The 23,056-nt window shown below is 38.7% G+C and overlaps 2 protein-coding genes across 5 annotated transcripts in view; one reads left to right on the plus strand and one right to left on the minus strand.

Moving 5' to 3' along the window:
- The window catches only part of LOC139941251 (uncharacterized), a 32,653-nt gene extending 14,038 nt beyond the window's left edge, over nt 1-18,615 (minus strand). For both annotated transcript variants that reach the window (XM_071937734.1, XM_071937733.1), the window contains exons 1-10: nt 18,477-18,615; nt 13,196-13,649; nt 11,485-11,726; nt 7,132-7,281; nt 6,365-6,539; nt 5,335-5,529; nt 3,523-3,746; nt 2,488-2,705; nt 1,881-2,034; nt 955-1,119 (exon numbers count right to left, since the gene is read on the minus strand). In XM_071937734.1, coding sequence (XP_071793835.1) covers nt 955-1,119; nt 1,881-2,034; nt 2,488-2,705; nt 3,523-3,746; nt 5,335-5,529; nt 6,365-6,539; nt 7,132-7,281; nt 11,485-11,726; nt 13,196-13,320 — 1,648 coding nt within the window. In that variant the 5' untranslated portion in view covers nt 13,321-13,649; nt 18,477-18,615. The remainder of the gene's footprint in view (nt 1-954; nt 1,120-1,880; nt 2,035-2,487; nt 2,706-3,522; nt 3,747-5,334; nt 5,530-6,364; nt 6,540-7,131; nt 7,282-11,484; nt 11,727-13,195; nt 13,650-18,476) is intronic.
- Nucleotides 18,402-22,939, plus strand: LOC139941253 (uncharacterized). Of its 3 annotated transcripts, XR_011786574.1 has the most exons (7): nt 18,510-18,689; nt 19,083-19,176; nt 19,635-19,760; nt 20,245-20,363; nt 21,023-21,169; nt 22,065-22,261; nt 22,441-22,939. XR_011786574.1 is itself a non-coding variant. In XM_071937738.1 (6 exons), the coding sequence occupies exons 1-6, from the start codon at nt 18,510-18,512 to the stop codon at nt 22,158-22,160; spliced, it is 750 nt and encodes a 249-aa protein (XP_071793839.1). In that variant the 5' UTR covers nt 18,402-18,509; the 3' UTR covers nt 22,161-22,939. The 3 variants fall into 3 exon arrangements, 2 of the variants coding, with proteins under 2 accessions (XP_071793839.1, XP_071793838.1); XM_071937738.1 differs by having other exon boundaries at nt 18,402-18,689; nt 19,635-19,748; nt 22,065-22,939; XM_071937737.1 differs by having other exon boundaries at nt 22,065-22,939.
- The last annotated feature ends 117 nt before the right edge of the window (nt 22,940-23,056 follow it).

Consider the following 23,056-nt stretch of genomic DNA (forward strand, 5'->3'; position numbering starts at 1 on the left):
TTTAACCCTCTCATTGTTTTAAGATGTTTTAAAAACACAGATCAAAATACTAAGTCAAAGAAGGCCCAAACATGAAAAGAGGGGCTTACAAGCTCCAGAACATTTACGACCAGTTAGTCCAAACCACGCCTACAACGCCCTCTATGTCAACCAAGAAAGGGTATATAAGGCAGTTCACTGGGCATGGTCACAAGTCCGATGAAGCTCCTAGCTTAGGAGTGACGGTAATTACTAGTACTAAATTATATGTAAGTAACATCATACTTAATTTTGTTTGGATTTGTAAAAATGAATCTTTTATTTCATAAAAAGAGGGAACAAAAATCACTGTTGATGAAATCAAGTGGGTCTTCAGCATTTCTTGAATGTTGAGCTGTCTTCTTATAAATACACCATAAGACTGGTATCCTTGTCTCTTTATTTCTATTCTGTTATTCATTTTGTAACTATGAATTATCATTATTCATTAAAATTCATTAAGTTCCAAGTCCACTTTACCGTTGGAGGCATCAAAATAATTCAAAGTCAGGACGAAGACAGTGAAGCGCCAGTTAACGCTTAGGTCCATCGTCTTGCATTTTCAGAAATTATTGATACACCAGAAACACTAATTTGCACTAAGCCAATTCCTCATTTAGCCATTTAGTAATTGGCCGGAAAAACATCATTAGAGCCAGAAATTAATGGAAGATTTTAAGAGGGGGGGGGGGGGCTGCTGTATGGCGCCGTAACACGTAAACTCTTACAAAAATAAGGTGCTAAATAATTGGGTCTCAGAACTCATCACTGCAATAACCTATTTTTCTGAAAGTTTGTACATTCTCAGCGCCTGGAATACCTTGTTTGGTAGACACGTGCGCTTTATAAGACTTCAATATTATAATAATTAATACTATATTCTCTTACCAGTCACATCTATAAGAAGCTAGCATAAAAGGTCTCATGGTGTCTTACCGACTGTGGCTTTCTTGTCTCCTCGTTGCTTAGAATCTACCTTATATTTCTTATCTTTACTCTTCATCTTCATCCCAAAGAGGACTTCCCTAAAGGTCCGATTCCTCTGAACTCTTTGGCTCTCCTTCTTACTGCTGTCCGTCTCAAACGAGGGCAGCGCTTTCTCTAAGAAAAAAAGTGAAGTTAAAAAATATGACAAATAATAACAGTAATAATGGAAAAACAGATGGTATGTCAGCATGGAAAGTTATCTTATTATCAGATCATTGTTCTGGATAGACAATGTCACAAAGTGGAGTGGAAGAAGCGTAGGAGAGCTGAGAATAGCAGCGATTGAATAAGACCAGGTGAGGGCGACGACTCTAGGAGTGCGCCCCCATGTCAATTTGAGGACGATGCGGCCACAGACACAAGTCAATGCCAAATGAGGACTGCCTTAAAGATTTTAAGTGCATCCTCAAAAGGTTCACGCTCTATGTTCGGCTGTTTGCTGCATCTAGTCACAAGTTTAGAACTCAAAACTTGTCAAACTTCGAGGGCGATTGCTGGCAGTATGCAGAGATATAGGCAGGGTGGCTGCAGGTGGTTTGCATGCTAAAGGGTTAAAGTGTGAAAGAACAAACTTGTGCACCTAAATGGGTCCCAATGTTCGAATATGCTTGAAACTTGCACAGTCTACTGTCCTAAGAGTAGTGCCTCCCATAATGCGAATTGTGTACAAACTTCTTCTGAAAGCGAACCAACCAACCAACCTTCTTCAGCACATGTTAATTTCTCATATAGGGGACAAAATTTCCAGGGTTCAGAATCTTCGGGGGACAGAATTCCCTTAGACACCAGTTCTGAAACGGAAAGTAATGACTTCCAATGTTTTGTGTTCTTTTTACAGTGATTTGTGTATCTTTGCACAAAATGGTCAGGCTTACCACCGGGGAATTTCATGCTATGTGAACGGCCGATTCTCTTGTCAGTATTCGGTGAAGCAGGATTCAAAGAAGCCTGGGTACTAGACTGAGCTTGGCTGGCTGTCTGCTCAGGAGGCTCAGTGGAGGTACCAGTCTCAGTGGATGCAATGTGTTTCTGTGAAAAAAGAAGAAAAAAAGATAATGTAAATAAAAGTTGCTTAAATGTTTATTTGTATGGGTTTTTGAGGCATTGCACGGGTGAGGTATAAATGTATATGAAGTTTACAGTAACACCCTGTGTATATATCAACTTTATACATAACATCCAAGTCGCCGCAGGAGGAAAAATAAGCTACCCACACATCATCATCAAAGACACAAATCTCAATTAACTCAACTCCGCCCCGGAGTGAGCTCTTTATACTTGCTTTCAATGTTTCGACTAGCCTGCTTAAATCTTTGTAATTGCGTTTTATTGACAAATGGGGAATACCTCTCAACGACTGAATTAACCAGTAAAACAAATAGAGAAAGTGGTAAATAACCATAACACAGCCTTTCTCAAAGGTTTATGATTTTTTAAACTTGGTGAAACCATTGCAGCTTCGAATGTCAAATATCCACCAACCTGAATGAGTGTTGCTGTCTCCGTTGCAACCGAAGACCTTGACGACTTCGGGATGGGCGTCGGCGACATTGTAATTGACTGATTGGGGAGCCAATCACGGCTCTCGTTATGTGCATGCGTCTGCGTGTACTGCTCAGCGACCTCCAATGGGATAGCATCGATGAGTTCACTGTGGATGAGGGGGTTGGTACCTGAGGTGGGTGAAGTACTGTGCCGACCTAAAAAAAAACAAGAAAAACATCTAGACATCCATTAGTGACTGAATAAAACTGCAGCGACCCTACAGCGGCAAAATCACCCTTGCACAAGCCACACAACCTAGGAGAAGTTGACAGTTTTTGCATCAACGAGGCACAGTCTATGGTGATTGATTTGAAAATATTTTTTTATCCATTCATTTCAAGCCTCATAAGTGAACATACTCACTGTGGCTCGCAAGCATGAGGAAACCTGTAAACAAGGGCGGTTTACAATGGAGTTTACCACTACTTTTTCAATCCCATAGGACCTATGGCTTAATGTCCCATCCAAAAGTGTCTTGCTCAAGGACCAACGCTCTTGCTCATTAATATAATAATTTGGGGGGGCTAATCGTCCTTACTCGCAACTAGAGCTGAATTGCGAAGGACGCGGTTACAACGTGTTCAAGAAGCAGGCATGCAAGGGCGCCTTCAGCTGCCAGCCACATCAACCAATTATGACCACGGAGCACAGCCAAGATCGAAAGTGTTTGATTTTTGCCTGAGGGAGGAAAACCGGATGGTCTGGAAAACCCTTGCGGCACAGCAGAGAACCACCACACAACTCAACTCACATATGGCCCCGACCGGGAATCGAACCGGGGTCACCTTAGTGAGAGGCTAGCGCTTTATGCGCAAGCCGACCGTGCCACCCTATGGTGTACAAACCAAACGGACCTACAATGTTTTGCATGCAAGAAAAGGCCTACTGTTCTGATCCTATCAGACCCTAACAGAGTCTTTTTCGAATACTGAATTTTTCCTTTTTAGATAAAAAGCTGAATTGTCTTCTTACGTTTCGGATGAGTATCCCTAACTGGCCACTCGTAATCATTGCACAGTTCCTTGTAGGCCGGATACCGGTTAACACTCCTGATGGTCATGATGAGGCAGCGCTGGTTCCGTATTAGCTCAACTGCCTGCGCATGTGTGGCATTCTCTGTGGTCACTCCGTTGACATCGATGATTTGATCCCCAACGGTGATTCCATGGGACTCTGCTAAACCCCCTTGGTCAACCCTTGAACAATAAATAACAGAAACATTATTTATAACAGTGGCTTCTTTAAGCGCTAGAATCTGATACTCAGTGATGCTCATAGCACTCCATCATTATCCTGGTCACCTGGGCCATTTGTTTCATTCCTTCAAAGTACAACATTTGCTTTTTGTTTGTTAATATCCTTTGTCAATATAGATAAATACAATAGAACTACACCGAACACATATCGGTAGTGTTTTTGAGATATCAACGTAAATCTAGAGCGGTTATACCTAAAGGAACACGTTGCCTTGGATCGGTCGAGTTGGTCTTTGAAAAGCGTTTGTTACCATTTGTTATAAAATGCATATGATTAGAAAGATATTTTAAAAGTAGAATATAATGATCCACACAAGTATCACTCGAAATTGCGTGGTTTTCCTTTTACCTTGTCAATACATGGTGGCCATTTATGGGAGTCAACTTTTTGACTCCCATAACTTTTTGACTCCCATAACTGGCCGACCGTGTTAGTTCGCAAAGTAAAAGGAAAACCCTGCAATTTCGAGGCAAATTTGTGTGGATCATTGTATTCTACTTTTGAATCATCTTTCTAACCATATGCATTTTATAGCAAACGGTTACAAATGCTTTTCAAAGACCAACTCGATCTTTCCAAGGCAGCAAATGCAGGAAGATAATCCGTAACTAGAATACACAATCTGAGATATGTTTCTGCATGAAATGTTTCTGAGATTGGAATGCTTTTGAATCCCTTTATCTAAAAAGGGAATGTTTCTCAATACTGTATACATTGTCAACAGCTGCAGTGCTTCTTACCGAGTACATTTTTATGGTATTTCATTTTTGGAGTAACTACCTAAGGTATACCCTCCTTTTAAACCATCCTTGCTCTCCTATCTACTGAACTATCTGTACCCTAACAATTCCCAATTTACCCCTCGTGAAGAGAAGCAATCATGGTTACCATATTTTCCTGCGAATAAGACGCATCTCATCTAACTTTGTTTTACCCCAAAAACATTGGTGCTTCTTATCTTTCGGTGCGCCTTGTCCGCTGACGATTGATATTTTTTAATGATCACTGCGTGAAATAAAAAATACCTTCTTGTCCAGTTCAAATCAACGGTCTTTATGTGAAGAATCCTTACTCAATAATGCGGTCAAACAAGGCTATTGCGCCTTGTCCGCCAAGCGTCTTATCCGCAGGAAAATACGGTAGTGTCTTACATGTGCCATGACCAGTATTCAAACCCACACACTGATGACTTAATTCACAGGTCACTTGAGTAAGGTGCACTAGACCGCTTGGTCATGGTGTACTAATCGAACTGTATACAACCTTTGTTTACAAAAAGGGACAACTTGTACAACTCCAGAGCATTTCCTGGCAGGCAAGATACTACACCAGGCAAGATACTACACTGGTCGTTATAAACTACCGCGGAGTGAGTTCTTAATTGACCAGTCTCCATGTTTCGACTAGCTTGCTCTAGTCATCATCAGGAGAGGTTATTATTGTTCTTATTATTAAATTAATATTCTTTTCCCCCAATGCAACTACTGCTAAAAAGAAAATATTTCTCCCTTAATTGGTGCAACATACTTTGATACATAGATCCCAACCCCGTATTCCATTCCGCCTCTGATGTTGAGCCCAATGCAACGATTGGAAGACAGCGTGATGATGACACGTCTCTCGTCTCCACCGCTAAGCAGCCTCGTTCCTCCCATGGCAGCGTGGGAAGGATCCACATCATTGAACTCACCAGCAACGATCATCCGCTGCACTGTATCATACCTGTTTTTGAAACAGGAAAATGAGCATTTAAGTGGTTGATACATTTTTTTATATTTTCTTTTACCTTTTCCTTGTGGTGAACTGGCCGACTGATCTATTGGTAACTACTCCTAATAATTGTTAGAATAAAAACTTACTTGGTAATGAGCAATGGAAAGCTGTTGATAGTATAAAAACTTGTGAGAGACGGCTCCCTCTGAAGTATTGTAGTTTGAGCAAGAAGTAATTTCTCACTAAAATATTTGAATTGAATTTGAGACCTCAGCTGAGGTCAAGCATCTGAAAACACACAACTTGTGCGACAGGGCGTTTTTTCTTCCATTGTTCTCTCACAACTTCGACAACCAATTGAGTTTAAATTTTCACAGGTTTGTTATTTTATGCATATAAATGAGAAGACTAGTCTTTGACAAAGGTGTCCAGTACCTTTTGCAAGACACTTTAAATAAATGTTTTGATTGGGATCGGACATATTGGCACAGATCTGTTGTGCTGTACTTACACAAAAACAGAGCACTACAATTCATCTGGCCGCAGCATTCACAAATGGACGCCATGGACATATGAGTTTCCAATCAACGCTGACAAGTCTGAGAAACGATTCATGTATAATTCCATTCTCAGATTGGCAAGTTTTTGGGTGAACAATTACAAAAAAAACTATATTAGTTCGAAGGGGAATCCTTTCTCAAAATAGTTTCTACTATCCACAGCTGCACAGCGCTTCTTGTTTATTACTAAATAAGTTTTTATTAATATCAATAATTTTTGGAGTATGCATCAATATATGACCCTACCTTTAAAATTAATAAAAATAAATGAAAATGTTATTTACCAAGATGTTTTTTCTTTCGCCATGCGATTGCCATGCACTCTTCCCAAGTGCTGTACTTTCATGCGAAGTCTACTGTTACCCTGCAGCACCATTGATGCACTGCCTCTAGTGATGTTATCAAAACCGATGTTGTTGACCTCTAGGATCTGGTCCCCTGCACAAAGCCCAAGAGATTCTGCAGAAAAAGAAGAAAAAACAAGAAGCAGACAAGAAGTCTATATTAACCAAATCAATACTTTCAACAATGGTGTAAAAACTTAAATAAGGCAACAGATGCAATACCGCTTTTTTGCAAGTGATTTCTCCCACTAAAGTCAAACTTGAATTTAAAATTTTTCAACTTAGAATAACGTATGTTTTTTAAAGGCAAAAAAAACCAAAAAACAACAACAACCAAAGGGAGCAAAGCAAGCCATAAAAAAAAAAATTGAACTTGTAGTTGAGAAATATGCAGAAAGTAAACATGCCTGATATGAACTTCAGGGAGGCAATGAAAAAGATTGCCTCCATGCCCCCTGGTCAAGTGCACAAAGATGATGCCAGGGGGGCAACTAGCTAGCAAAGAGAACCGTGCAGAATTATTATCATGGAAAACAATACAAATTAGTGTAGGAAGGGAACAGGCAATACAAAAAGTCATCCTTGGGAAGGACACAAGAAAAATACCCAACATCAGGACCAAACAATACTGCCAAGGTCAGGAACAACAAAATGTAACTATCCCTGTTGCTCAGAGGCACGTTATCCCACTGTCATGAAGTGCTTACCTTCAACTGAGCCCCGCTCCACGGAGTTGATGAAAATTCCCTTGCCGTGCTCCGAGCAACCGTAGATGCTGAATCCCAACGTGTCGCTGTCCTTGTCAATGGTTACCATGCGAACAACTGTGGATGGGTTGGCATGGATACCGTTTGTACCTGGATGAGTGCAATTAAGAGAAGAAATGTCAATATAATTGACAATTTGTTTTGTTCTTCATTTTTTACCCTGGTTTCCTGGTAACTGACATCTGGAGTCAAGTGTTTGAGGAGTAAGCCTCAGGAGTAAGCGTTGCAAGGTCATTCTGTGTTTAGTTAATTGTGTATTTATCTATCACAATAACAAAAACAATATTCTTGTATTGACCCCTTGCACACACATCACACGCAGCGACTGATGCCACGCTCACCTTGTTGGTGGTCAATAGGTTTACATGTAAACGCTGCGTTGCCTAAAATGCGCACTTCTCTGAATAACACACGTTGACATTGACCACCAAAATGGCACATCCAAGATTATTCTGATGATGACGTCAGGTGAATTTGGTCAATAGTGCAATCCATCCATGGCAAAACCCAAATCAGAAGCCTGACGACAGTTATTTTAAATGTTTTCTTCTGGTTATAGCCCCTTACCAAGAGTGGCTTTTAGCCTTGTTTGGAGAGTGAACTTGCATAAAAAAGATAATTTATTACATAAATAAATAAATCAATTAATAAATTAATCATATTAATAGAGAAAATTCCAGCTGTAGACAATTAAAGGGCATATTGATGGCACTTTTTATGCAGCAGCACTTCTTACAAATGATAACACGGGTGACTTTATTATTAATTTTCTCCTCAGAACTAAATATTTACCAAAATTACATTATATGAGACCACCAACAATCAACTTAAATCCTAATCTCACTAGACAGACATATACATGTACAGTACAAATAACTCTACAGCAACGTACATGCAGTTTCTGACACCTTGATACATTATTATGAACACAATGCTGACATTACACCACAGCAATTGTAGCGTGAATAATCAGAATAAAGCCCAGTTGAAGGACATTTCTTGTTCCACTCCAGTGAATTTTAACAAGGTCTCTCTCAGCCTGGTTTGCTTCGCAGCCAGTGATGTAGGGACTTACCCAGTGCTCTGTGTTTGATTGTTGCCAAGGAAACAGGAAACTTTCTGTTGATGGCTTTTTCCCAATCAGTAATGTAGCACATTTTCATTTTGTATGTGCAGCTACCAGGCATTAATCTAATAGGTCCCTAATCTGTTAGTATTAGTAGACATGTAATATGCAGTCCTTCAATTCAAAGTAGTATACAGGATTGGCACAAGGACAAAAAACATCGTTGTTTAGTCTGACAGCATCTAATTGTGAAGTTACAGAGAACCATTTCTTTCTTTGAAATATCTACCTCTGAAATTAGATTAAAAAAATTGAGAAAACTGTAAAATCTGAAAATCTACAACAACAAAAACAAAAACAACAACAACTGATCTCATTTGTTAAAGGCAGTGGAGACTATTGAAAATTACTCAAAATAATTGTTATCATAAAACCATACTTGGTAACGAGTAACGGGGAGAGGTTGATAGTATAAAACATGACCAGAAACGGCTCCCTCTGAAGTAATGTAGTTTTCGAGAAAGAAGTTTTTTTTTCACGAATTTGATGTCAAGACCTCACATTTAGAATTTGAGGTCTCAAAATCAAGCATCAGAAAGCACACAACTTCGTGTGACAAGGGTGTTTTTTTCTTTCATTATTATCTCGCAACTTCGATGACCGATTGAGCTCAAATTTGTACAGGTTTGTTATTTACGCATATGTTGAGATACACCGAGTGAGAAGAATGGTCTTTGACATTTACCAATAGTGACCATTGTCTTTAAAACCAAGCGGACATTGCATTTACAATTTGCTGAAAATGTGATGGTTTTCTGCTATTTTTCTCCTGACACACACAATATTAAAAGCAAAAAGTTTTGACAAGTTTGTTATTTCATGTACCACCAGTTGATCCCACCAAACATGAACACCGTCTGTGACTATGTGTTCAGCTCAATGTGGATACAACCTTTTAGGAAATACATCAAGAGATTTAATGTATAAATTGCATCCTCAAAATCACTTAAGTCTAAAAGTGAAAATTTAATCTAAATCAAATCTGAGTTGTCCATGTTTTGGACTAAGAAATAAATGCACCAAGACTGGACCGTGAGGTTATTAGACCTACTCTTCCTGTTTACTTCTCACATAAGATAAGATTTTATGTCTGTCAACATTTCTGCAAAAGGCTTGCATGCAGTCTCAGTACATCCCAGATTTTTTAGTGTCATACATCACCAGAAATAAACACATTGCTTGGACACATTGTGAACTAACTATTTCTTTATCCCCTTTGTGTTTGCTTTAACAAATACTTCATTCATAAAAATGTTAGCCTAGTGCTCAAATGAGATTTTCAGAAAATTCTAACGCCCCGAAAAATTTAAACCTCTTCTCAGTAATCTAAAAACATTTTTTGGAATACAAAATGAGTAATTCCCTGGAACACTGTATGGTAAACAAGTAGAAACTCAATCAATAATATTACAAAGATCCATCCAATGCTGAATATAGTGTATAATGGGATCGATATTATTTGCCCATCATACAATGAATTAAAATCAATAAATACCCACTTGCTTTAGGCTTTGATACGAATGGATGAACCAGAATTGTAATTAGTGTAAGCAGTGTGTATTCATCATGCCTGGCATCTTTTCAATAGGTACATGCAGAGTCCGCCAGAAAGAGGGGTCTCTACCTCACATGTATAAAAATGGTGTAAACAATATTATTTCATTTGATACTGAAATAGACTAGACAGTGTTGGTAATTGTCAAAGACCAGTCTTCTCACCTGCTGTATCTCAACATTTGCATAAAATAACAAACTTGTCATTAAAGTTGCGAGATAATAATGACAGAAAAATACCCTTGTCACACGAAGTTGTGTGCTTTCAGTGCTTGCTTTTGAGACCTCATATTCTAAATCTGAGGTCTTGAAATCAAATTCGTTGAAAATTACTTCTTTCTCAAAAACTTTGTTACTTCAGAGGGAGTTGTTTCTCACAATGTTTTGTACTATCAACAGCTCCCTATTACGCGTTCCCAAGTATGGTTTTATGCTAATTATTATTTAAGTAATTTAACCAATAGTGTCCACTGCCTTTAATTAGATAGGCCTACTCACAATACTGAGAGTAATTAGAAACATACATCATGCAATGTCATCGAACATAAAAACAAGTAGGTCTCGTAAAATCCAAAGGGGATTAATTTTTGCACCAGTCAAACTTAGGTCTAAAATGAAATTTTATTTTGATTGAACGTCATGAGAATTCAGGAATAAATTGAAAATTCTAAAGACCAAAGTTTGAAAAAGCAATTTTAAGGTTAAGTTCCTGAGTGGCCATTTCTAACTATCCGTGATATGAGCTGCCTTTGTCACAAAGTGGCAAATCAGTTTATTAGGAATCAATAACTCAATGCAGTCTACAAGAATGCAAAATGTAGTCACAGTAAGCAGTGCATTATGAGATTAACCACTTTGTGAAAACGCTGAGCTAAAAGTAGGTCACCAGATGCGTCACTTCGATAAAAAACAAACCATAAAGTAACACCGCCCGAGGTTTGCAATTACCACTGTGAAACAGGCGGTCCTGTTAAAACGTATTATTTTAAAGGACAATCATTGCAAGAGTCTGGTCACAGCGCACTTCCTTTTTCTTTTAATGATTCACTGGCCAAGTAATAATAATAATAACATAGCATAAATACAAAGGCACACTAAATCTGGTATAAAACCATTCAAAGGCGCTGGTCAAGATGGAGAAGAGGGAATTCTCAAATGGTAGTGAAAGCAAGTATGAACAGGTGTGTCTTAAGTTGCTGCTGGAAAATGGAGATGTTATGTATTTCCCTGAGGTTTTCAGGGAGGGTTTTCAAATGCTATTCAAAACACAGGAGGACCAGTCAACATTCTCGCCAAGTGGTCTGGCTGGCTAGTTCAGCGTTCAAGTTGAAAAGCATCTCTTTCTATAATGAATTATGGACTAGTGGAAAAGCGTACATGCCAGTAAAAACTAAAAGCTGCCTATGGCTTGTCACTGAAAAAGGTTAATGGCAAACCGTGTAAATTATATATGATTGAAGAGGTCAGACTTTGTTTGGTTTGAAAAAAACAAAATATATAAGTTTAATTTTTAAACAAAATATTTATGAGTGCCAGTCTCTGAAACAGAATTTTGACCGGTAGGCACTTGAGCCACTTCATAAATTTAAATAAAATTTGTGTACATCTCTTACCTCTGATGACAGACCCATCGCTTCGCGTCTTCCTCATGTGCTTAACACTGCCGTTGGTGGTGGTACCCCCACTTTGCCCTCCACTGAGAATAACAGGATGCGCCATCTTGGCGTACGGGGCCAGCCAATCAAACTGGGCAAGGTGCACCTTGGGAAGGAGCCCCCTGACCTCGAGGAGAAGGTCAAGTTTGGCCGGAGTGTCTAACACGGTCAGGAGGCATTTCATCAGTTTCTTTAGGTCCCTGGGAGGAAAAAATAGAACCAATAATTTGAGGCATTGCAGGAGTACAGCAGGCCTGGAATAGACCGATCCATTAAGCTCCGCCCCATTGCGTATTGACCAATCACAACGCAACGAAGGTCCGACACTAAGGTCTGACATGCATGCGCGTATCTTGGCGCGCGTAGCAGAGTTGTGCAGAAAGGCATTGGAGAGCCCCACGTGTTCTTGCTCACACATGCGTTGTGGGCATAGCCTACTGGATCGGTCTATTTCTCAGATGCCACAGAGCCATGGCCTACATGTATGCTGCCCCTGGGGTGGATTTCACAAAGGTAGTCCTAACTTAGGACTAGTCCTAGGCAATGCTAAGAGATAGGACCAAGTTAGGACCAAGTTAGGACCAGTTAGGACCAGTAACTCATCCTAACTTAGGACTGGTCCTATCTCTTAGCATTGCCTAGGACTAGTCCTAAGTTAGGACTACCTTTGTGAAATCCACCCCAGGTCTTGGCCATGGTACCACTTCAAAAGATTCCCATACTTTATTTGTTTTCTCCAATGAAATGGCCTTGCCCTCTCAAAGATGAAATTCCAGGCCTGAGAGTATTGATGGCGAGTAATGTTTCTCAGAACCAACTCATTTCACAGAAAATCTTATGAAAAGTACCAGTGGATAAGGCGCCTCCAGTTTATGCAGCCCCATGGTTAGAACCTCCAAGAAGAAAATGATTAACAACTTGTCTTTGCCTTCCCTTTTTTCCCACAGATGTCTCCCTTTTTAGCTTGCCTTGTTCACTACTTCATTACCCTTTTCTCCTCTTTCTTGTCTTTCTGTCTTCGTTTTTCTTTTTTTTGTGACAATCTCTTGAGGATAAACCAGTTAGTCCTTACCCTCACCACTCCCCGCCCCCACTTTAATAAGACAGAAGAAAGTGCTCTTTCAGAGCACAGTCTGCCTTTTTAAGCATTTCCACTTGACTGCTTTTGTTACGCTGATACACCTGCTTTTAATGGTTTACATGGTGTCTTGTGCTGTCATTTAAAGCCTTTGGGAGAGACTCTGCCTCAGGACATCAATATCTACTTTGCTGAGTTGATTGCTCTTTCTTTTGTCAAGTATAAAAAGGGTTTTGTAACAGGCCTGGAGTTACACCTTCCTCCATGGTTACACAGAGGTCATGCTAAACCTGTTCTGTTGTATCAGTTCAAAAACAATGTATCTCACAAGAAAATGTTGTGAGGAAAACTTTGTACATCTTCATGTGTACTTCTTTTGTGTACATTTGTTTTGTCCGACATCTGGGTTATTTTTTAGGCGAGTTAAACAATTTCAACCTCGTGTGAAATAATAATAATAAAGGGAATTTAAAGACCCTCTATTTTGTAAACTAAATCACCATATTTAGGATACAACATTTTGGCACGGACAAGACAACTTTGTTCTATGAGGGGAGATCTTTGACACCGTCCGGCATCTTACACACTTACTTGTTTGCATGATACTGTTTCAAGACATCATGAAGGTAATCTCTCTCTCTTGTATTCAACAAGATCTTGGATTTATGGTGAAACCGTTGCAGGTTTCGCTGGTGGTCGTCCGAGCTTCGTCCCATCTTGCTGGTTTTATCTCCGTCCCTCTTACTCCGTAGCTCACAGTCCCTTCCTCAGAATCATAATTTTTCCCCTGAAGTCGGGAGTGTCTCTCATCAATTCAAGCAAGGTAAACCATTGAGTTGCCAAATAATATGACAATATTTAGCTACATTTGCGTAATGTCCAAGGTTGATCGTGGCTTTACAACATTCCCTCTTCGTATGAAGTAGGCCTATAATTTTCTTTTTATCGCAAAATGTTTTCCACTCTGGAACTTATTGATCCATCCCCTAATAACATCCTCAGCTCTATCAGTTTAAAGTTGTCATGTATCCACTGAAATTTCCATCTGTATGAAAACAAAATAGACAAAATAAAAGAGTAAAGATCTACATACATGAAGATGAAACAAATATTGTGAAAGAAATTCCATGAAATTCTTGCAGATACACACAAAAGTTCAAATTAATTTGACTCTCGTAAGGGAGATGTCTTTGTGTCTTTCGGAGAAAAGTACTAAAAGGGAGTTTAAATTTATCATTATTATTTTTATTATTATTTATTTGGCATAAAAACACATACAAAATACAAACATAAACAAAACAAAAGCCAGTGACATTTGCCTGGAATTAAAAAAGTTGACCAAAACTGTAGGCCTTCAATTCCAATGTTCCTGGCCTATATTAAAAATCTATAATTATTTACAATATTATTAATATAAAGACAACATTAGACAACACTAGAAAGAAGCTAAAAGAAATAAAGCAGAATGAGTTAAAAACAAACTTGGAATGTCCTTAGCAAAAATTATTTGGAATATAATTTTCTTTCCAAATCATATGAAGCCAATCAGTTGGATAGCTTATTCTCTATGCTCTAATACACCCCACTTCAAATACCCTTTGCCTTTGAATTCACAAGCCCAAACAAAGCCATTTCTGAGGTCGATGAAGACTTGCAAGTGTACACATTGGCTGGGAGTTGTTTAGGTAAACACTCAAGGATATTAGGTGTAAAATGTACACTTCAAGTCTACAACCAAGTTTGTTGTACACCATCCCATTTCCTAAGGCAGTGGATACTATTGGTAATTACTCAAAATAATTATTAGCATAAAACCTAACATGTACTTGGTAACGAGTAATGGGGAGAGGCTGATAGTATTTGCAAGGTTGTAGCTAGGGCAAATTGGATGCCGGCTAATTTTGTCGAGAGCATAGTCGAGAGGGTGGGTGTACATGTAGGGGCAGCGTAGCGCCTCACAACCCGGCTTCTTTGGAAGCTGAAGATTTTTAGGTTTTGTTTAAGCTTTGATGGGTTCCCCAGGCTCTCTCTTACCTATTTGTGCCTTGACATAGCCATTGTCAAAGGAAAAAACATGTCCAGGGAGCCATAGAAAATAAATACTTATTAAGTTTTAAAGTAAAATGTTAGGGTAAAATAAATAAAATTAATATTCTGTTTACGATTTAAATCCCATCTCAAAATAGGGTAGGTAGACTACTAGGCAGAATTTTTGAGTGTTGAATTTATCAATTGAAAAGCTTGCAGTTGCATATATTCATCAGAAGGCAATGCAGAGTGGAGAGACAAGTTCAGAAACACAGGATGACGGGACACATGTCCGATCACTGCCGCAAAATCTAGACTATTCCATTTCAAAAAGGAGCACATTAGTAAAATAGAAAAGCCATGTTTCACTGAGTTGTTGTATTCATTGACAATTTCTCAACGAAGTGCATTCAATAAACTCAAAAATTGATTCTTGTCTTTTCCTTTTTTTTTTCCAACAAGTATTAATAGACAGGAAAATCATCTAAATAAAATTCTAAATAAAAATTTAATGCAACTTCGACGACTCCACCAACATGGTCCGCCCATCAGAATAACTTTGTTTTCAACCGCCCGCCGGGCGAGTCAACCAAAATTCTTGATCGCCCGCAGGTTTTTTTCACTAGCCTGCTGCATGTATGGTACAAAAAAGTCCCTAAAATTGGACGACTTTATCTCTTAATTTATGCCCTAAATTATCAACAACCATTTGAATGAACTTGTTGTTTGAGAATTGTTTGTTTTGAACATGTTCTGATCTCCGTTTGCAACAAAATCTTCGTGAATCAACGATCGGTCAACAACACACATTGAGAAATAATTCAATGAACTTTGGCCCGCAACGCCCTCTGTTGGCAGAAGTTGTCCATGTTACTAGAACTCCTCCAAGGCTGTGCATTGTGCATACAGTCTGCAGGCGTGATGCACAACGTTCGCCAATTCTTTACTCCGTTCGTGAGCGTGTGTTGTGAAGAAGGCTAGCCAAGAAGATCATGAATATGGATTTATTAACAGCCATCAATGGCCAATCACAGCGTGCGGAATCTTGGTTAAGATGGACTTCGGACTGTGTGTGTTATGTGCTGTGCATGCTGCATGAACCAGTGGGCGACCGTTTGAGTATTACCATGTGGTTTTGTGCATCATGGATACTACACGCACGCCGGAGATTGTGCGTGCTTTTTTTAGTACTCCATGAACTCGCAGCATTCAAGCGGCTTATTTTTAAGAAACAATCACGGAGAACATCGCGGTTTTGGAGAGAAAATTGTTTTGATTGTTTTTACAGAAATAAAATACACACCTAATTAGGAGTTTTACAGGATTGTTTTCTTTATTTTTCACTTATTTCAATGGCATTTAAAACAGTTTCACATAAATTTATGCCGGTCGGAGTTTGATATTTTTTGTTGGATCCCGGTCGGCAAAAGCTGGGGCCGGTGATAGCCGACCGGCTCCGACCGTGGTAGCTACAACCTTGAGTATTTGTGCAAAACATTGTGCGAAACCACTCCCGCTGAAGTGACGTAGTTTTCAAGAAAAAAGTAATTTTCCACGAATTTGATTTTGTGACCTCAGAATTAGATTTAGAGGTCTTGAAATCAAGCATCTTAAATCACACAACTTCGTGTGACAAGGGGTGTTTCTTAATTTATTATTATCCTGCAACTGTGATAACCAATTGCGCTCAAATTTTCACAGGTTTGTTATTTTATGCATATGTTGATATACACCAAGTGAGAAGACTGGTCTTTGACAATTACCAAAGGTGTCCAGTGCCTTTAAAACTTGGGCCGTGTACAAAATGGCAGCTACGGCTATGGCTGGTTCGCTGCCTCGTCATTCATTGAAATAGGAAATTCACAGCAACACCCATAGCAAAACCCTTAGCAACAGCCGGCTGTAGCTGGTGGCCTCAATCTATCATATTACTTCAGGCAGTACAAGTCCTTCAAGTATTTAACACAGGGTTCATGCAAGCATGGAGAGCTCTACAAGTGTAAGTTGCAAGGTTTATGTTTATGGACTTCATTCCATCCATGCATGGTTTCATGGCTTCATTTGAGCTGTGTGACCCTTCTTTCAACCATGGCTGCTCCTGAACAACATTGCTTGTTTTAGAAGTAACCCGACTAGGTCTATGTTTATATCAGTGTCCTCACCTATACTTAGATTAATTACACAAGAGAAACTGTGTGAGATTCTGAGAGTCAAGGCTAACAAAAGTGCTGGCAAAAACTAAAAAGAGTTTTCAATCAAAACAACTTTTATAAAAATTGTAGGAAGGATTATGTACAGGGGTATGATGACATTTGCCTATTTATTGCCGATTGATCGAGCACTTTGAGTTCTGTTTTTGAGTAACAAGTTTTTTTTACAGTTTTTACTCCACAAAATGACAAGAGATGGTATGTTTGGAATTCTGCTGGCTATCCTGAGGCAGATTTATGGTTTCTATGAATCAAACCTACTTCTTAATTACAATCAGTTGTTTTAGTGCATAAGCAACTCTTTAAAAAAGGATACGTGTAGCCTAATTCTAATGCAGCAACTCTTTATAAAACTTAAAAGGATAGGATAACTTTACGTATGACGCCACCACTTTTTCACTCATTTTTACATAAAGGAATATCTCAATGAGGTAAATTAGATACTTAATTATTATTGCATATCTATAATGAAAAAGTGGTGGCGCCATTCAGAAACTTTTCCAAAGGATTAAATGTGGTTAGCCTAATTCCAATGCAGCAACATTTTACAAGATTTGAACTTGAAACGATGTCCCCCTTTATTATTTTTAACGAGGTGCTCTTGGGTCATTTCTGGTGATGCTCGCATTTGTTAAAAGATAGAGACCTTATAAAAAAATAATCATTATTTATTTCATCGCTGCCCTTACATTTTCAAACTTGACAAAGTTTGTCAATTACATTCAAATTACAATATAAGTAGTTCACTATGTTGTATAAACCTGTGAAAATTTAGGCTCAATTGGTCATTGGAGTCGGGAGAAAATAACAGGAAAAACCCACCCTTGTTTCCGCACGTTTCGCCGTGTCATGACATGTGTTTAAAATAAATCCGTAATTCTCGCTATCAAGAATTGAATATTGTTTTAATGTTTTCTCAAAAAGTAAAGCATTTCATGGAATAATATTTCAAGAGAAGCCTTTCACCATTACCTTCTGTAAACCCTGTAAGTTATTTGTAAATCTGTGAACTTTTTTTTTTTTTTCTGTTCCAAAAGTGTATAATGGCTTCAAGGTGAAGCAATATGATATTAATAATACAATAAAAGTCTCTAAACTCGGTCTATAAATATTATAATTTTAGGCTGAATAATTTAGGTAAATTCTTCCCCCACATGACTCCCCTCCGTGCTCAGTTCAGAGTGATGTTGTTGCTATTATGGGAAAAGTTTCCGTATGGCGCCACCACTTTTTCATTCGAAATAAAATAATAGAGTATCTAATTTACCTGATTGATATATCCCTTTTTGTAAAAATTAGAGAAAAAGTGGTGGCGCCATGCGAAAAGTTATCCCTATTATGATTGTCAAAGTACAAGTCATAATCCACATATTTTCACACTTACTCAATAAGTATCTGTTTTGTCTGGAAACAAAAACAACAGGTGTTGTCTATAAAAAAAAAATTGATACACGCCGCGCGCCTGGGTTCCACTCACCGCCAATGACGAAGGGTGATTGGTCGAGTTCCGAAGAATTATGAATATTCATGACTTGACAGGCGATGACCTCTCTCTCTTTTGCAAAAATACACACACACGGGGTTGTGAGCCAAACTTCGTGGGAAAATGTACATTTTAAAGCTCTCCAACTCACCTTAAAGCGTTGGGCAACATCTAAATAATATCCATGTGGTCTGCGGTTCCAGATTTCGGTGATTTGTCGAGTGACAGCGAAACTGAGGAGGTAAAATTAGGGGATTTCACGGACGAGAGTGACGACCACCGTCGGCTATGCGGAGCTTCAAACGCAGCATTTGACAGCAGTGAAACAGCGCCACCAAGAGGTGTAGCTCAACAACATTGGCAGGTGTGTACAACAACAATGCAATGTAAACAAAATCACTGATCATTCAATTATTTTTGTTTCGTTCGTTTAAATATTTTCCACTGGTATGAAGCAAGATAATTAATGAGTAAGCCCAGAGGATTTCAGTTATTGTCATGTTTACTTCAATTTGTGCAAACGATTTGTTAAAACTTAAAGTTAGTTAAAAACTTAAACCTTTTCTTTTGTTGAAATTGAATTGAAGTTGAACAATTGCAATTCATTATTAATATTATTATTAATCTAAGTTTTATTATTATTTAATGTGAAACCTTGATTCTTGAACAAAATTTGGCTTTGGCGTGTTACCATAAAGACGAGTGATCGTTTATGAAATGGTAAAATAAATCGAAATTGTGTTCTATATTTCCACAGACTTTCAGTAAGCTAAAGAGACGTAGAACAGAATCTTCCAAGTCTAAGGATAGTACAAGACATGGAATCAAAAAGCAAAGAATTAAAAACTCAGGTACTCGCATTTATTTTATAGTTTTGATAATCATAACCCTCTAGAGTCTAGTCTACAACCGTCTGGAGGGATGAGGTCCAAGGGACGGGTTAAGATAACTGCAACTATCACAAACTTGACAAAATAGCCCTATATATATATATATAGCAACCCTTCTTTCTTGTAAAATTCTTCCTTTTCCTCAATTGTATTTGTACCTCCCCCATTTTCTAGTCATCTTAAAAACGTAGTAAAGAAAAGATGGCGCTGTACAAACTCATACAAAGTTTAAAACTTGCCCAGACAATTTCAAATCTTGAACAGGGCATAGTTGAACTTATACGATTTCTGCTATGCCTGTGAGCAGTGAAGATAAGTGTATTTTATACGTAGAGAACAGTGAATAAACTATATCGGTATTTACTCAGGATTTGAGCTAATATATGTGTCTAAAACTGGGAACATTTCCTTTTTTTCAGATCAAAAAGATGCTTCTTTATCCTGCCCGCCTGGCCCATCATCAAGCAACCTGAAAGAGACTGATGATGGAGACAGTTCAACAACAAAACAAAACAAGGGTGTTGATTCTCAAAGTAAAAATACTGGTAGTTCCTGACACATATGTTTTAAGATGTGGGAGGAGGTGGGGAGGAGATCTATTCATGACCTGTGCTTGCAAAATCATGTGGAATTGTGTGGTGACCAAACGGGGTTCTCCTCTTGCAGCAAATCAGGCCTATACGCAAGATTTGTGGGCTGATGAGCACAAGTTGCGGTTGATACGCATTTTAAAAATCATAAAGATATACCCGATTTCATTCTTAATAATTGCATAGAGAGGCTTTTAAAACCAAAGCAAACACCAAGTGGAAACATGTCGAGGACCTTGTTTCACTGTGTGCTTTTAAAATAGATCAAATTTAGACCCAGAATCCTAGCTACAGCGTTTTGAAAAATCCTGAAAGAACCCTAGGTCAAATGATAGACCATGAGTTATCCTCAAGCAGTGCAATTATCTATTATAGCTGAATGCCCAAGATTGCTATTTTTTGTTAACAAGATGTAAACATTTGTATCCATTTATTCAAGGTGAGGAAAAGGCCCCTAGCCAGGAACACCAAGAGCATTGGAACACCCTCAAGAGACATCTCAACGTCAATGAGCATATACAGCAGGGGATAGACCATGGCCAGTACAATCCAAACAAGGTGAAATTAACATGCATGCTGCTGCCATATTTGTCATAATTATTCCCATTCTCCACAAACAGCAATGAATACTTTGCATCGGGGATATATAGAATTTCAATTTTGGTTTTTACACATCCGCGTAAGTACCGAGTATACAGTGCTAACACACATTGGTGTATGGGTAAAAGACAAAATTAGTAGTAATGAATACTGTTACTGTGTGCCAGAAAGGGGGCTGATTATTTTGGTCCCTTCCAGTGCCAGTGTCCCAGGGAATTCTGTCTGCCGGAAATTCTGTCCCCAAATATGTTAAATTAACATGGGCTGGAGAAGGGCGATTCAAAAGTGGGCGCTATCAGAAGAAGTTTGTACCATATGAAGGGGGGGGTTTCAACTAGTGGTTTAAACCCGCCGAGGCCTGGTTCTTGATAATTTACCTCGACTTCGTCTCGGTAAAATTATCGAGAACCAGGCCTCGGCGGGTTTAAACTACTAGTTGGAAACCTCTTCACCACACATTGATTCCCTTAATATAATAGAGCAAGACGAGCTCTTAAATGAACACCATCTACCAGCAAGTAGATAGACAAATGGAGTTACCACAAACCAATACATTTATGTCCTAGTCTTACAAAAGTTGAAACCGGAATCTGTTTTTTTAATTTTTTTTTATAAAGAGTGGTTTGGAGAAGCAACTTGATCAAGCTGTGAAGGAAGGCAAGTTTGAAGAAGCTGAAGATCTGAGTGACCAGTTGGCCAAACGAGACCTAGCTTGTAAAATAGCCAAGTCAGCAGATGCAAGGGACTATCTGAAATGGAAGGAGGTAATGGTTTAAGATTTCCAAAGACATCATTAATAAATCCTCAGCCCTGACAATCTCGTCTATCAGTACATTTTGTCAACACATACATTAGTCGTACCATATAAAGCCTGAGATTTCATCTTTTCGAGGGCAAGGCCATTTTCAATTTGAGAAGGGCACTACCAATGGGAAGATCAGATAGTCTATGGGAAACTTTTGGAGTGGCACCAAGGCAAAGATCAGGGCAACGGAAGCCATGGTCTACTTGAATTTCCAGGCCTACCATTCATTATTTTTCATGTAATAGACCACATGGGAAACTGACTGGGTTAAATATAAATAATTTGGGGTTGAACAAAGAACAATTGACTCGCGCGGGACTTGGAAATGAAACCTCCGGATTAACGTGCTCTTGCTGATACCTCACCTGCCGTTTCACACGCTATAGGCCTCTCTTAATACTTATGCATGATGTCATAATTCTTACCCAAAATGAGGCTATGGGCGCACTTCCCCCATCCCTTGCAGTGGCTGCGCCCATCGCCTCGTTTTGAGTTAGCATTGTGACGTACCTCATGCATAAATATTATCAGAGGCGTATATTGCTAGCTTTGGTGTGATCCCTGGCTATACAGTAGTTGCATGTTGAATGGCTTTCGACTGGCCGTCCCAAACAAAGATGTTAAATAAATATAGAACCAACATTTACAAAGCTTGAAAAGATATCAACAAAATATTGAGACCGAAGCATTAGGACAAGATAGCTCAATTGGAAGAGCACAGGCATGTTAATCCAGAGGTTGAAAAACCTTTCTTGTTAAAAATGGGATCAAGTCTTTGTACATTGTTTCATACAGACACTGAAGACAGTTTGAAATTGTTTTCTTCTTTCAAAAACACATTTTTTCTTTCACAGAGTGAAGAAACCAAGAGGAAATCAAAGCGGAAGAAGAAGAAACTGAACTGGGGTTTCGAAGCCAAGGAAAGATGGCAAATGAAAGGCAACATGTAACTGTGGAAACCGACAGCTTGCAGAAGTTTGTCCTTGATTTTTGTTCATGAAAGGACCTGTTTAACGCATGGTGTGGTCTAGTGTGCAACAGACTGTGCAAGTCTTGCGCATATTCAAACCTCCGGGACAAACTTGGTCCAAACCATTTGAGTTTTACAGTGCACGATTCTATTTCTTTAAATACTTCGATGTATTTTATGGCTATAAAAACTATATTTTGTGAAAGTGAAATAAATGTCACAATTCAACAAAGAAAAACAGATAACAAGACTTGACCTGTTTCCGGTTACTTTTACCAAATTTAGAATTTTGTCCAACTGGCGGTCATGTAATCATTTAAATGGTTAAGTAACAAATTGCATTAAAACTTAGAGAAGCTGTCGATTTCATTTGTAAACAAAATTGTTTTTAATGAGACACTTAAAAATGAGACACTTAAATGAGTGACACAGAAAAAAGAACAAAGCACAGCAAAATTGTTTTTACAGTGTTCTTTATTCAATTCCCTCCACAACATTGTCAACATGTACCTACGTGTAATGTAATTATACCTGTAAATGTATTAAAATGCATTTTGAAATGCTTTTGTTGCATAAACTCCGACAATTTTTTGGTTTTCCAAACAATATTGAAGTGTTTTTTTACAAGTCCACTACACCTATGCTCTACATAAACTGCATGGGGGTGTGTAAAAAACCATCCCCCCCCCCCTGACTGAATCCGAGGCCGAAGAAAAACAAACTGGGATTGGTTTGGTATTGCTAAACCTAAAAGTAATTCAGACGGTGTTAAAAAGTTTTGATCGACCAGTAGGGGGAGCCAGCATGACTTCCCTTCGGAGCACTGCTGGACGCCCATGCAGGCCGATCGGTAAACCGGCTCGCCAGAGAGGGTTG

Source organism: Asterias amurensis, chromosome 8 (assembly GCF_032118995.1).
Source record: "Asterias amurensis chromosome 8, ASM3211899v1".
In the NCBI taxonomy this organism is placed as follows: domain Eukaryota; kingdom Metazoa; phylum Echinodermata; class Asteroidea; order Forcipulatida; family Asteriidae; genus Asterias; species Asterias amurensis.

Bases quoted from the DNA above. Each gene is read 5' to 3' on its own strand.
- LOC139941253 (XM_071937737.1), top strand. From the start codon at position 18,510: ATGTGGTCTGCGGTTCCAGATTTCGGTGATTTGTCGAGTGACAGCGAA. The intron at 19,177-19,634 runs GTACTCGCATTT...CCTTTTTTTCAG, and splicing joins GCAAAGAATTAAAAACTCAG to ATCAAAAAGATGCTTCTTTA. The intron at 21,170-22,064 runs GTAATGGTTTAA...TTTCTTTCACAG, and splicing joins ACTATCTGAAATGGAAGGAG to AGTGAAGAAACCAAGAGGAA.